At 52.7% G+C, this 14862-nt stretch overlaps 2 protein-coding genes across 3 annotated transcripts in view; one reads left to right on the top strand and one right to left on the bottom strand.

Annotated features, from left to right (window-relative positions):
- The window catches only part of KCNA2 (potassium voltage-gated channel subfamily A member 2), a 131458-nt gene that overhangs the window by 92522 nt on the left and 24074 nt on the right, over positions 1-14862 (top strand). The gene's annotated exons all lie outside the window — the stretch shown is intronic.
- On the bottom strand, positions 6251-14170 carry RBM15 (RNA binding motif protein 15). 2 transcript variants are annotated; one of them, XM_079327006.1, is made up of 2 exons: positions 10011-14170; positions 6251-6649 (listed from the first exon to the last, which is right to left on the bottom strand). In XM_079327006.1, the coding sequence occupies exon 1, from the start codon at positions 13978-13980 to the stop codon at positions 10987-10989; it is 2994 nt and encodes a 997-aa protein (XP_079183132.1). In that variant the 5' UTR covers positions 13981-14170; the 3' UTR covers positions 6251-6649; positions 10011-10986. The 2 variants fall into 2 exon arrangements, with proteins under 2 accessions (XP_079183132.1, XP_079183133.1); XM_079327007.1 differs by having other exon boundaries at positions 10396-14170.

The raw sequence follows: 14862 nt of genomic DNA, 5'->3' as shown, positions 1-14862 counted from the left end.
AAATCAAACCCTTGGAAAACCAGTGCCAGTGTCAGCACAGTCACCTGGGGGAACATTCTCCTGCCCAAGCTCATCCTCTGCACGTGGGATAATATTCCATGGCCAGCTGGAAACTGCATTTGGAAGCATTTTAACCAGGACTCACTGGTTTAAAAACCTTCTAGAATTCATGGTGAAGAGAAACCAAACACTAAAGAATTCTCTAAAGATCCAGTGACCTGCAGGGAACCAGAGCTGGAGTGACCAAAAGAACCCAGAACACAGCCTCCAATTTTCACTGTACCCCAACACCTGAATCCCTTTGGAAAAAAAAAATAAATTAACAACTTCATTTAGATAATCAGTTTTCTGAGCACCAACAGACAGAGGATTGATACCCTGAACCCTGATTAATTTTAGCACCACAGGATTAAGAAATCAAGGAGAAGACATGGAAGTGGTTTCTCCAAGACATGGCAGGTGAGGATCCCTGCTGGGTTTGTGCTGGGCTGCCACCCTTCCTGGGAAGGAAACACTTTTCCATGTTAGCCACTGATTTACTCCCAGGTGTAATCCTGAAGGAGGAGCCTCCAGGACCTGCTCCCAAAGCCTGCCAGACAGGATTGATTTATGGGGTGGGCACCTGCTGGGTCTCAGACCTGCTTTAAGTGATGTTCCACATGCCAGGATAAAAAGCTGCCAAGCCTCAGCTGGGGTCTATCAAACCACAGAGTCAGTGCAATCTGAGATTTACCAGGAAGCACATTGCACCCCCCACTCCCACTGGAATTATCTTATATTATTAATTTATGCAGTCATTGTACACCCCTGGCTACCAGCTGCAGCTTTCCCTTCCTGGTTCTGTATTCTGGGTCATTAAAAGGCAGCACTGAGCTCCTAGAACATGGATTTGGGCATTGCACAAAATAACCCCCTCAATGCTCAGGCTCTGCCCTTGATTAAAAACATCATCTACTAAAAACCAAGGTTGTGACTTTCCCAGCACTCCTCAGCTGCCAACAGCAGATAAACCCAGGACACAGAGGAAGTTGATCCTGGTGCTTATCACATAATAAGGAACAATCTTTATCTCAATGAGATCCCCTCCAAGGGCTGGGCTGGGATTATTTATTGTATTTATTGGTTTCTCCAACGTGCCTGAGCTCTGGGTTTAGCTGGCTGGGAATCCCACACCTCCTCAGGGGCTGAGACCAGGCTGAGGGGCAAAAACTCTGGATTTAACCCCAATTTAGGGGTTGTTTGAACCCAAACCCACTGCAGAGCTGCTGGCCTGCACACTCATTAACCACAGAGGGGAAAAATCTCCATAATTCCCATTTGAAAGGGGAACAAGAGGCTTTTGCACAGCTGTGCCAGCACCAAACACACCCCAGACAAAGTGCTGCAGCTACCAACACTGCTGAGGTTCCTGTGTTTACCTTAAACCACATGAAGAAAGCCAAAAGCAATTTTCAATGGCTGGGTAAGGATATGACAACAGGACAACAGGACCTTCCAGCTACAGGAAATGTGGCTGTTCTTCCCTCACCCTGTGGTCTGGGCTGTTTACTTGCCCTCACACACTGATAACAGGAACATTTTTTTTTTTTTTTTGGTGCTGCCTTCCCCCCCCCAGCCTGGAACAAGTCCTGCAGCTGTGTTGATGATGCAGAATGTTATTAGGCTGTAATTCAGCAGAGCCTGAATTTAAAAGTTTCACTTCCAAGGAGGTGAAGGCCTTCATAGGAGGTGGGAGTTGTTTGGAAAATAAGAATAAAAATCTTTAAAGATGCCATAATGGTTTTCACTGAAGTCCATGTGAATTTATCAGCGACTCTAATGAACAAAAATTAAGGCAGATGTTTAAAAACCCAGAAATTTTAGTTTTAGCTGAGATCCTCATGGGAAAACTTTCCAGCCTGCAGAAAGCACAAAGGGGTTGGGAGCTCTTGCTCATGGCCAAGGACAATTCCAGAAGTAATTCACGGGTCAAAGTCTCTTTTCCAAAGCAGACTTTGCCTCTGAAGCCATCACCAAGCTTTGCAAAACTTTCCCCTCCAGATATCCCTCACGTGGGCAAGACAGAGCCAGGGCTGTGGAAGAAAGAGGCAAAGGGTGTCTTTACAACATCCCAGGGATGTAGAGAACACCAACAAAGAGCTCCAGCCCCTCCAGCCTTTGGAGAAGCTGGAAGGAGTCCCAGCCCCCCTGGCTGGCACAAGGGATGGGTCTGGGGTCTCTGAGTGCCAGAGGAACAGCAAAGGCACTGTCAGGGAGCTCAGAACATGCTGTGCCTTGGTGCCAGAGGGGCAACCTGGGCTGGCAGAGCTGAAAGAAAAGCTCTTAGAGTCACCCTGGAATGGTTTGGGTTGGAAGGAACCTTTAAGCTCATCTTGTTCCCCTCCCTGCCATGGGCAGGGACACCTTCCCCTGTCCCAGCTGCTCCAGCCCCATCCAGCCTGGCCTGGGACATTCCAGGGATCCAGGGGCACCTGTGCCAGGGCCTGCCCATCCCCACAAGGATTTCTTCCAATATCAAACCCGAATTTCTCCTTTTTCAGTTGAATCCCCTCCCCTCTGTCCTGTCACTCCAGTTCCTGAGGAGCCCCTCCTGTGTTCTGTACAAATTCTTGTCTTCCCCCAGCCAAGAGGAGCAGCATGAGAAACACCAACATCCCCTTTTCTCACCACGTGCTCCCCACAAAACCTCCAGGGCAGCAGCTCAGCACCTCAGCCTGCCCTGAACCTCTGCCCAGGTCACAGCTGGAGCAGCCCAGGCTGCCAACAACCAAAGCAAACCCTTGGCATGGGGGCTGCAAACACCCCCATGGCCCAAAGGACATCTCTCCTCCATGGGCTTAACAACAACCCTGGGAGATCTCACTGGCTTCCCTTCACTCAAACCCTTCTGCACCCCTCGTGTGGCCTCACACACATTTGTGTCCTCAGCCACATGTAAAATGTGCAATTGTACAGCCTGGAAAAGCAGCACACATCTGACAGGAGAGCCTGGCTGGAGGATCCAAGTGCTTGGCTGCACAAAGGGCAGAAACAGCCAGGGCAAGCTGCCAGCCCAGGGCTGGGTCAAGTGCTGTGCATTGCTAAACCTTGGCCTGACCCAGCACTGATCTGGGGACAGGAAATACTGAAGAGAGCTAAAATCTCCAGCTTGATCTTCAATTGCAGAACTAGGAATGAAGGTGAAGGCAGGCAGACAAGGAGATGAAACAGCTGTGACCCACAATGAATCTACAGCTCATCCACCCGTGGGGGTGAGCACATCCCATCCTGGGACAGCACACACCAGCTCAAACCCAGCCTGGGCACAGGAGCTGGGCTGGGAGGTGGCAGCTCATCAGTGCAGAGCAATAGCAGCATCCACACCCCAACATTTCATTAACACATCCCTGCAGTGGGATACAAAGGGGGGAAAACCAGGCAACCTTTGTGCCACTGTCCAGGTTCTCTGCTCCTACTCCAGGCACCTCCAGCAGCACGTGGCCAAACAGGATCAGCAGCAGGAGGCTCTGTCAAAGCCATCCCAGCACCTGCAGCTGAGCTGCTCCCCCTGAGCTTTCCCTGCCCTAGGAGCTCACCTCACCCAGCTCTCAAGGCAGCTCTAATTACACTCAGGCACAGGCTCTGAGCCAAGAACCACAGGAGACACAAGGGGAATCACAAAGCCAGCAGCACAAGAGCCTTCCCAGGGCTCTGTTTGACCAAACCCTTTCTGCTCTTTGCCCCAGACCTTGGGACACGAGATGGGAGCACAACCTCCAAGAGCATTTTCCATTTCATAGTAAACCAGCAGCATGATGCCAGCACCAGCTTGTTATTGGCCAAGAGCAGAATCTGGGCCATCTGATGTTTTAAACTTATTAATTCAGCTGCAGCTGGTAAAAGCACAGTTCTAAAAAAATGTGTGAATTCAAATAACCGGCTCCCATCTAATCCTCGCACCGCTCTCTGCTGCAGTGCAGTTAATTAAATGGTTCTCGTTATAAATCCACTTTCCCCAGAAGTCTCATTAGCCAAATTAATATGATGCATATAGAGCACTTAACCCTTCCAAGAGACTGATTTTAGCAACAGCCTGGCTCTACCTGGCCACTGGAGCATCCCTGTAAGCCCTTCAGAAGGCAGAGGGGCAGACCCAGCACCCGAAAAACAACTCACGAGTGCAAAGCGACCGTAGGAGAACCATCCCACAGCACATCCCATAATACCTCAGAGTCTCTGCAATAAATGCATGATGTAAAGGAGACAGGGAACCATCTCCCAGTGAAACAGACACTGAAATCTGACTCACAGAGGCAGAACTCTTGTGGAACAGCTACTGACACTCTGAAGCACACCCAAAAAGTGGGGTAGTGCCCAAGCCTGATACAAGCAGCTGGATGCCAGAGCAGGGGACCAGCTAGCCAAAAGGATCCCCTTCCTTGGGGTTCACTAACAGGTCACCCCTCTCCTGTCAGCATCAACCCCCCAGCCCAGGCAAAGGGGCTGGACACATCTCCCATCACTGCTACCAGCCCCAGACCTATTGTACAACACTTCCAAGGAGATTCAGCGGTTGTATCTCAACAGCACAAGAAACACACTGCAAAAAACAGGAATCTGAACTACAAACACTAACTTCTACAAGAAGAGGCATCTCCTGAGTCTCCCCTCTCCAATTCCTTTCCCTCATAACCAGCAATAGCTACAATTACTCCTGTTGACAACAAAAAACTTCATTTAAATTATTACACCAGCATCCCACAAACACAGACACTTTGCCAAATCATTGGCTGGGCTTTCCTTATCAACACATATAAATTATAAACACTACTCTGGGTTAAAGCAGTGTTAATTCAAGCAGTTCATGAAGTCAAAATAACAGCTCCAGCTTGCCAAACTGAGAACCCACAGCTTTAAGTGCACTGCCCTGTTTGTTAACGGGACCCCCCAAAAAACAGGGAAGCACATCCAAGAGTCGGCTCCTTCACTCCTGAGCACGGTGATGAAGAGAACACAATTAGCAAGCATTAATAAACTGGAGAATCAAGACAACAAAAGGCGAACAACAATCTTCTTTTACATCACAACTCAGTCCAACCTCTTGCAGCCCCTTACCTGCTTCAGGGATTTACACAGCGCTTTGCCCGGGGAACAGACACCTTGCAGAGCACAACCACAGCATCCGTCGGCTGAGAGGCATCTGCAGCCTAGCAAAGATCCTGCCCGGCTGCAGGGGGGTATCCATGGAGGTTAAAGTATGTCAGAAACAAACAGGGCAAGCTGCCCTTCAAGGTGTGTCTTCATGGAGAATTCTACCACCAGCACAACACGGCAGCTCCCGAAGCCGACGATGCAGCGGCGGCGCCTTCCTCTCGACGCTCCTGGCTCAGTCTCCTGCAGCAAACACGGAGTTGTGCTCCTTTGGAACAGCCTTCCAAAGCTCAGGAGCCCCTGGGACAGGAGAACTACAGCACACAAGGATTCCAGGCTTCTCCTCTCCCCATCTGCACTACAGCGGGAGCGGGGCGCGAGCAGGGCACATGCACATCCGAGGCGTGAGGAACCACGGGCTTCAAAACCGGTCAAAATAAGGCACTGAGACACCAAGGCAAGGTTTAAATTACAGCCTCCAGCTCTCAGGAACTCTTCATCCATTCAGCACTAAACCCACAACTGCTGAAAAGCCCCTGGAGATGGAGGAGCGCCTCGCGTACGGCAGGAAAGGTTTTATTAACAGCATTTTAAACACTTTTAAGGACTCATTTCTCTTTTTCTTTTGGCAATTTTTGGTGCAAAATACGTGCAAGATTCAAAGCAATTTCGAACCTTTTTTTTTTTTTTTCTTCAAAATAAAAAAAAACCCAAAAAACACAAAAAAAAAAACCAAGAATCAAAACTAAAGGCAAACATGTTGGGTGAACAAAACAAATCAGAAACTTAAAATTCAGTTAACTCCAGCTCTTCCAACCAGACTCGGGGTGGTGCTTCCCTGCTTCTTGCAGCACCGCTGCCCCGTCCTGCTGAGGAGAAACGCAGCAAGTGCCCCCTTTTTTCACTGCAAGCAGGGGGGGCCACAGCAAGGCCATCAGACACAAATTCTTCTGCCTGGTACCACAGGTCGATCAAAGTGTCGGTGCTCTCTCCCTGCTTCTTGCTCAAGACCCACAACTATCAGCTCAATTGGGCAGCAGCAGCAGGAACCCCCCTCCGCTGCCAGCACAGGGGGGGGTCAAAACGTTTGTCGTCAATTCACTTCCAGGCAGAAAAACCATTTTCCTCAAAAGAAACAATTTATTTAGAATGAAACAAAATCAGCTCAACTGTGAGCGCATGTTTGAGTGACAGCTACTTTTAAGCTGTGTGAGCCATAAAAAGGGTATTCCTTTACTTTTCCAGCAATCTTGTGTACACAGCACAAAGCAAAGAGGTCATTTTTTTTTTTTCCACTTAAAACACGGGCATTGGCATCACAATAGCAGATACACAACTTTTTTTTTTTTTTTTTTTTTTTTAAAGCTGCCATTTTAGTAAAATGCACAAATACTAAACAGATAAGCTTTCTTCCACCAGGAGGCCCATGTAAATTCCACATAAGCCACAGCTTCTCTTCCCAAAGGTCCATTAGAGCTTGGTATCCCATGTGGTTGTCTTCTGCAGTCCACCAGATTTGCTTGCAGGAGGAAAAAAAACGTTATTTCAATACAAATGTGTACACCAGATTCGGGTTTTTTTCCCCCTCCCTACATTATACAGATGAACATAAAGAGCTACAAGGCCTTTCTGAATATTCTACTTGGACTTCAAAAAGCACCAATACCACCCACAGGCATGAAACCTCGGAATGAAGTCGCCTTCTAGGGATAGATGCAAAAACAAGTAGTGCAGGGCTTCTTTTTTGGACCAGGATTCAACTAGGCTTACAGTACTGATGATTACTCAACACTTGATGGGGCACATCAAAATCATTCACCAGGAGAAAAGCCAACCTAATTCCTGTTAATTTGGTTGACTTTCCTCACTGGGTATTTCCTGAAGGCAACTTATCAACAAAACCATGAAATGTAGTGTCACACAGCTCTTGTGCTCTGGTTTTGCTGTGCAGCTCTAGCAGCAGATAATGCCAATATTAAAAGGTCAAATCAAAGACACGCCCAGTATAATTTAAAATTGTTACTGTTCAAGTCATATCTCCTAGCCATCGTTTTCACACAATTGGAACTGCAGGGAGATGAATATTCAATGAACCATCCTCTGCACCACCCCGTCTGCTTTAAGCCTGATACAAAAATCACCTCATTGTTCAGTCTAGCAATCATTGGAATATCTGTCCTTCGGTGCCATAAAGAAATAAACAGGGGGACAAAGGGGAAAGAACCCCAAAAGCTCCATTTCCACATGGACATCTTCTTCCCCTCTGGGTAGACAGCACTCCCCAGGAGCACTGCTCTCAACATTGCTTTGCTTAGAGCCAGGAATTACCATTTTCCAAGCCATTTTTTCCCTGAGTCCTCAGAGTTTTTGAACTTGTATTCACAATTTTGATTCACTCCTCCTCCCAATTAATACCTCAGGCCTTTCACCTCAGTTACCATCAACCAGAGGCTTCCCAAACCCACGCAAGAAATTAAAACTCCTTCTTCATAAAACTTGGCTCTCCATAGAGACCAAAAAAAAGCTGTCAGCAAAATATTTTATCTTTAACATCCTTGTAGGAAACAAAAGAGAGAGGGCAAGGTTTGTCTGCCTGGCAACAATGCCCTTTTCTCTCTGTGATGCTGACAAGGATGTGTTGATATTTGTGCCCCTAAAGCCTCTGGATTGAGGATAACCTCAGTGCTCCCGTGGCAGGAGCAAACAAAGCCACTGGCCAGAGGCCAAGAAAGTTGCACAAAGTTTCCAATCGAAAAAAATAAAACAACAAACTAAAATCTCCCAACAAAACTACGAGTCGTTTGAGGTTCTTTCCCCCAAAGCATAAAGATGAAATGATTCAGGAAAAGGACATCCTTTTTCCAGGCTAATTCAACACACTAATGAAATAGAAGAACATCAGCTGCACACAAGGTCGGGAGGGAATACTGAGCTCTCACCAGAGCAACATAATGCCAGAGACAAGGAGAGAGCCAAACACTGCTACATCTGCTCTGCTCTTCACACAGTGCTACCACCCACGGGCTTCCAAACCTTCAGCCCTGGCCAAGCCAGCTTCAGTGGAGTCACTCCAATGGGAACACCTCACACCAAGGAGGAGAGCACAGCCTGCCCAGGGATGGCAGCACAGGAACTCAGTGCTGGCAAAAAAAACCTGCCCAAGTTTTGCCACAAGAACGCTCGAAGGGTGGTTCAAATCCTTGCTTACAAAACAGAGCAGCAACCACAAGTAAACCAGATTCAAAGATGCAGATGCTCCATGAAATAAAGAACCAGAAAACCTGGAGTCAAGCACAGCCTTGCCTGGTCCTTCTTGCCCTCCAGCACAGCACAGTTTAACAGCCAGTGGCAGGTGGAACCACTGTGATTTTCCAAGGAAAAATGGAAGTGCACCTAGCATGCTCTTCCCAAAAAGCTTCCCAAACCAAGCTGGCTTTGACAAGCCATGCTGACCCCAAGTTTTATGGGTTTTTAAGCAGGTGCCTGCTGCACATCAGTGAAACAAATGCTGCTCTCAATGACTTTAAATGACCAACACAAACTTTAGTGCTTTTTTTTTCCCCCAGTTTTGGGCAGATTTAAATTCCCAGCTGTTCAAGTCTCTTTCCTAGAAAACTCTTGCCAGATGAAATGAGAAAAGTCCCTTTGAATGCAAGCAGCACTTGCAGCATTGATCACCTGCTGACACACAACAGGCACCTGCTCCAATTCAAACATTCTTTGCAGTAAGTGGTAAACATGCTGTATCTTAAACACAGTGATTTGCATTTCTGGTGTCATTCCCCAAAATTCTCGTTGTTAATAGTAAGCTGAACAGCTGAGTTCTGCCATCTCTTACATTCACATCAAAGGGCAACCCAGAAATCCTGGATTTTACCCTCAAATTTAAGAGCATTCAATGAGGCTTTCACCTTTTCATTTATCAACAAAAGTAGCTATAAAAACAAAATCTGTGTTAAACAGATGCTGCCACATTGGAATTGTCAGTTCACCACGATGTTTGGGATACTGGGTCCACTCATTCTGGGCAGATAAAAGAATCAAGGCCCTCTTAAACCACAGCCCTCTCTGACAAGTGGTTCAGTAACAAAAATTCCTGGTTTTGTGACAGAAACTCAAGCAAGTTCAGTTACACTCACAAAATACATTCAAGACATTTCCTCCTTCATCTCCTATTCACATCCTATTCCAAACTTTGAATTTTGCCATGCAAGTTTTAACAGAAATCAACTCGTGCCTGTATTAATTATCCAAGGAATCTACTGGAGCATGGACCAAGTGAGGCAGCATTGCTTCTCTGTTGCCCAAATCCCTGAAAACATGGCTAAGTGCAAGATTACATTCTGGGTTTAAGTGCAAGATTACAATTTTGGGGCCTGTAAAGAGATACAGTGAGATTTACACTTCAGTTTAGAAGCTGCTGCAACATCCTTTTGGTTGTTAACCAGAGTATCATAGAATTAGATCCCATCAAGGACTGAGATCCCTTCTTGCCTCCTAAATGCCTGGATTACCAAAGGTGGCTGAGACAGCTGGAGAAAAGTGCCCAATGATTGGGGAAAAATAAGAAAAAAAATAACTATGTTATCTGGAAAAAAAAAAACAAAACAACCTGCAAACTATTTCATCTTTGAATCACAAAAATAAGAGCTCAAACCTCAGCATCTCAGAGTATTTTTAATATTTCTCCAAGATGCTGAAACCACTTTCCTCCAGGTGCCCATGATAAACCTCATGTAATGCCCACTGCACACTGTACCTGAAAAGTCCCTAGCAGACAGCAGTTCCTTGCTATTAACAAAGAGGTAAAATGTTAATGAGAACTTTTATGTAATTAAATTATCACAGAATGAAAAGCATCTCTGGAGAGAAGCACTTACTTGCTCAGTTTGCACTGTGGAACCAGACCCCACTGAACCTGCAACTCTTGGAAAACAAAACAAACAAACAAACAACAAAAAAAAAAGGTAGTAAAACCAAAACCCCACAATATAACTCAAGTTCTCCTTAAAGCACCTCCTTGTTTCCTGCACACCAGAGTGAGCACAAGACATTCCTGGTTTGCAACAAAGTCCTCAGCTCTTCACCAAACCTCACCACTGCCACAAACCCAAAGTGCAGATGTGGGATACACTGGGAAATACACCTGTTCAAAAGCCCAGTTTCAGTGCATGCACCTGGGGGGCTGGATGAAAAAAAAAAGGAACCCCTTTCCAAAAAGGAATTCAGTGTTCTGCTGTGTACCCGAGAGCAGCTGCTGCTCACCTGAAAAATGTCCACCTTGAGCCACTGTGGCTCCCAGGGAGGGAATCCCAGGGCCAAAGGGGCCTGAGGCTGACAGGGAATTTCAAGGAACTCAAAAGAGGAGCTGACACCAGTCTGTTATTAAAGTGTGGTTTTCCATTTCCACTGAGTGCTTTAAATCTGGTCTGTTCGGTTTGGAGCTCTCTCGAGGACGAGCTCTTGGGACTTGCTTTAAAATACATGAAATGAAAAAAGGACATGAATCTAAATTAAGAAGATGGGAGTTTTTCTTTCCCTCCCTCCCCCCGCCCCACCCCAGTTTTTCTTATTTTTCTATTTTCTGTAAATCAAAGCAGGCTGAGCCTCCTGCTGTCCCCACTGATAGGGAATTCTCAAAATATCCTATTCACGCTACTCCTAACCAACCTCTCTGGCTTCTACACTTTATAGAAAAATGTAATAACAGAAATTCGGCCCGGGAAAGTCACCTACAAACAAAGATCTATTTAAAATAACGACAGGGCTGGCTAAGGCTGCATCCCATAGCACCTGGCACACGCTGGAGGGGCTGCATGGAGGAGTAGGCAGGGTTGGGAACAGAACACGAGGGCCTTAGGACGCCCCACGGACAATGATCATGACCAGATAGTCGTCCTCTGATTTGGCCAACGCCTTGGCCGTGGAGTCCAGGAACTGCTGGGAGAAATCGCAGGGCGGGAAGGCGTGCAGCACCCCGCTGTTCTCCTTGTCTTTGTTCCCCCCCACAGGGAGGCTGATCACCCCTGCAGCCTGCTTTTGCTTTAGGTAGGACACCAGATTCCTGAGCGGCCTCTGCGTGGAGGTGGTGGCGGCCTCGGCGGCGGTGGAGGCGCCGGGCACGGCCAGGAGGATGGCGTACCCGTTGGGCCCCGCCACCTTGATGCGCCGGTTCACCTCGTCCAGCTTGGGCTGGTCCAGACGGAGACGTTGGGTGATCTTGAGCTGAGCCACTTTGCCCCCCGTGGCTCCCTCCACGAGGAGGCTGCTGGCGACTCCGAGGTCCCCCTGGAGCAGGTGCATGTTGGACGGGAAGTTGCTGTTCTTCAGCAGCAGCATCCCCTGCCAAGCCAGGCACAGCTTGGGCGCCGCCCCGGCCTGCGCCGCTCCGTCCTGCTGCTGTTTCTGGGGAGGAGGTTTGAGCCGGGAGCCTCCGCCGCCTCCCTCGGCCGCCCGCTCGTCCTTTTTGGCCGGGCTTTTGCACTCCAGGGCGGCGGCGGCGCGGTGCTTGCGCTCCCGCTCCGCCGAATTCTTGCGGTCGCGCTTTTCGTTCTGCCCCCGCTCCAGGCTGCCCCGGCGGGACTCCCGGATGGGGGAAGGTCGCTCCAAGAGGAGCAAGCGGGATGAGCGCTCGGGGTCACTACCGTAACGCTCCCGGCCCCCCAGGAGCTCGGGGCTGCGGTCCGGGGGAGAGGTCGTGGCCAAGCAGTGGCGCTTTCGGGAGGAAGAGGAGCGCTCGCTGTCAGGGGAACGGTCCAAGTGGCGGCCTCCATCCTCCGCCAGCCTCCGTTTCCTAGGCTGATCCCTACTGCTACCGCCCAGCTCCCTCTCCCCGCGGTCCCGCTCCAAGGACCACCCGTCCCGGCGGCGCTCCAGGCTTTCCAGTGGGTCATAGGCAGCCGCCCGGTTACTCCGGTCCCGCACAGGGGGCGGCGGGGGCACCCACTCTGTCTCGGAATAAAGGTCTCTGTCACGGTCTCTATAGAGCAACGGTGGCGTCCTGTCCCGGGCCCCCCGCAGAGGGTCGGGGGGGGCTCCCCGGTGAGCCCCAAAAGCAGCCGCCTCCGCCACCAGCTCGTAATGAGCCGGGGGCGGCAAGGGCAGGGGCTGCAGGTAGGGCTGCTGGTACCGATGCTCCGTGTCGGCAAAGTCTACGCGGAGCCGGCGATCCGGCCCCCCCAGGGGGAACCCCCGCATGTGGGTGCAGGCAGCCTGCGCCGCGTCCAGGCTCTCGTACTGGATGTAAGCCCAGGAATCCCCTTTGCGGTAATCGATGGTGCGGATGGTGCCAAACCGATCAAACTCCCTGGCCAGGGCGGCCAGGGGCACCCAGGGCCCCAGGCCACCCACCCACAGCCGGGTGGTCGGGGTGGCTTTCCCGTACCCGATCTTGATGGGGTTGCGCAGCAGCACCTTCCCTGACATGGCCAACTTGGCCCGGTGCGCCATGTCCAGATTCTCAAACTTAAGAAACCCGTAGGTGCTGGTCTGCCCGCGCCCCGGCCTCTTGATGTCCACCTCGGTGATGACCCCGAAACGGTCGAACGCTCGCCGCAAGTCCGACTCGCTCACGGTGATGTCCAGGTTGCCCAGGAACAGCGTGCGGTTGGCTCTCTGGTCATCCTCGGGGCTGATCTCCTCCTCGGCGGCCGCTCCGGCGCCTCCTCCTCCTCCTCCGCGGAACCCCCCGGCCGCCGCCACCCCGGCCACGCGCTCCAGCCCGTAGGCCGGCCGCACCCGCGCCTCGTAGAAGCTGCCGTAGTCCCGCTCCCTCTCCAGCTCCCTCGGCAGCGGCGGCGGCGGCGGGAGCCGGCCCAGGGCGAGCTGCTGCAGCCGGTAATCCCGGTATCCCAAAGCTCCGCCGCCGCCCGCCGGGGACAGCGCCCGCTGCGCAGCCCCGGCCGGCGGGTGCCGCACGGCCGCCGCCACCGCCCCGACCGCCGCCGTGCCGTAGGGAGACTCCTTGTCCAGCAGCGCCGGGGAGCGGCTGCTGCGCCGGCGGCCGCTGCCCCCGCCGACATAGACGGCCTCGATCTTGAGCGGGCGGTCGTAGAGCACGAGGCGGCCGCGGGCGTGCTTGGCGGCGCGCGCGTCCTCGGGCCGGCGGAAGTTGACGAAGGCCACGCGCTCGTCGGCGGCGCCCGCGCCGGGCGGCAGCCGGCTGATCTTGACGCTCACGTCGCCGAAGCGCTTGAACTCGTGGAAAAGCCCGTCCTCCACCGCCTCGTCGCTCAGCGCCGAGCCCAGCTCGCTGATCTTCAGCGTCTTGTACTCGCCGCCGCCCGGCTCCGACGAGGAGGAGGAAGAGGAGGCGGCGGCGGCGGCCGCCCGCGATTCGCCGCCGCCGCGGCTGCTGCTGCTCCGCGACGCCTCCGCGGTTTTACCGCTGTAGCCGTGCCGGCTCCCGCCGCCCGCGGCCGCCGCCGAACCGGACTCGTACTCGCGGCTGCCGGCGCGGCCGCCCTTGTCCGCGTGGGCGCCGCGCCGGCCGCTCCCGCTGTTGCTCTCGCCGGACGCCGCCGCCGCTTTCCCGCCGTTGGAGCCGCCGCCTCCGCCGGACGAGCCGCTCGGCTTCTTGCTGCCGCGCGAGGAGGAGGACGCCGAGTCCTCGCCGCCCCGGGAGCGCTTGGCCTTGGCGGGCGAGCGCTCCTTGCCCTTCATGGCGGCGGCGGCCGCGCTCCCGCCGGGCCTCCCCGACCGCCCGCTCACGCACCCGCCGCCATCTTGGGAGCCGCGCCGGCAGCGCGCGCCGCCCCCCCCGCGCCCATTGGCTGCCCAGGGCGGCGCCCTCACCCATTGGCTACCGTCGCGGGGAAGCTCCGCCCACCGTTCGGCGCTGCGCATTCCCATTGGTCTGCGCGGCTGTCGCTCTACCGGCCAGCCCCGTGCTCCCGCGGGGGGGGCGGGAATTGCCGCCGTCGCGCGCCTCCCGGCCCCGCTCGCTCATTGGGCAGTTAGAAAGGGCGCGGCGATCTCATTGGACGGTCCCACCTGTCAATCGTGGCAGTTCAACCATGGGAGGATTTTCGCTGCCCATTGGACACTGGACCGAAGTTACCTCCGCTTTCTGATTGGCTCTGCTACCTGCCAGTTGCAATAATCTTTCTGCGGCCCCGCCCCGCCCTTTGCTATTGGCTCTCTCGCTTAGATCGGGGCTCCCATCGTACCTCTCAAAATCTCGCGAGTTGCTCTGTCCCCGCCCCTCTCCTCATTGGTCAGCAGTCAGCCCATGGTTCTGTTCTGATTGGCTGCTCCCTACGCCGCTCAGGCAGGATCGCGCCCTGCTCCTCAACTCCACTCCTGGTTTATCATTGGGCGCCAAAATCTCCCCAGGCGTCTGACTGGGTGAAGCCAGGCAGAGCGCTGATTGGCTGGGACAAAAATCAATCACGATACCTCTGATTTTGATTGGTGGCTGCGGGGAGGGGGGCGGTTCCCCGCAGAGCTCGCGGTGCGGCGGCGCCTGAGGTCTCAGAGCGCGGCTGGCTGTGCTGCGGAGCGGAGCTCCGTGTCCCCTCCGTGTCCCTCCCCTCAGCCCGCAGTGCACCCGCGGGCTGGGCTGAACCCACCGCGGGGCGAGAGGGGGAAGCTCGGCTGCATGAAGTGCCTGCTTCACCCTCTCTCTGTTTCCTTGTGCCTTTCCTCCCCAGGGATTTCAGGGAACCGCTCAGGGCCGGGCCCGCGCTCCTCAGCCGGGTCCGGAGCCCTGCATAGCTGCAGGGGCACTCTCGG

The sequence above is a fragment of the Erithacus rubecula genome (genome assembly GCF_903797595.1).
Source record: "Erithacus rubecula genome assembly, chromosome: 26".
Classification (NCBI taxonomy): Eukaryota; Metazoa; Chordata; class Aves; order Passeriformes; family Muscicapidae; genus Erithacus; species Erithacus rubecula.
Note: the sequence above shows the minus strand (reverse complement) of the source record. Positions and strands in the feature narration are given on the sequence as shown.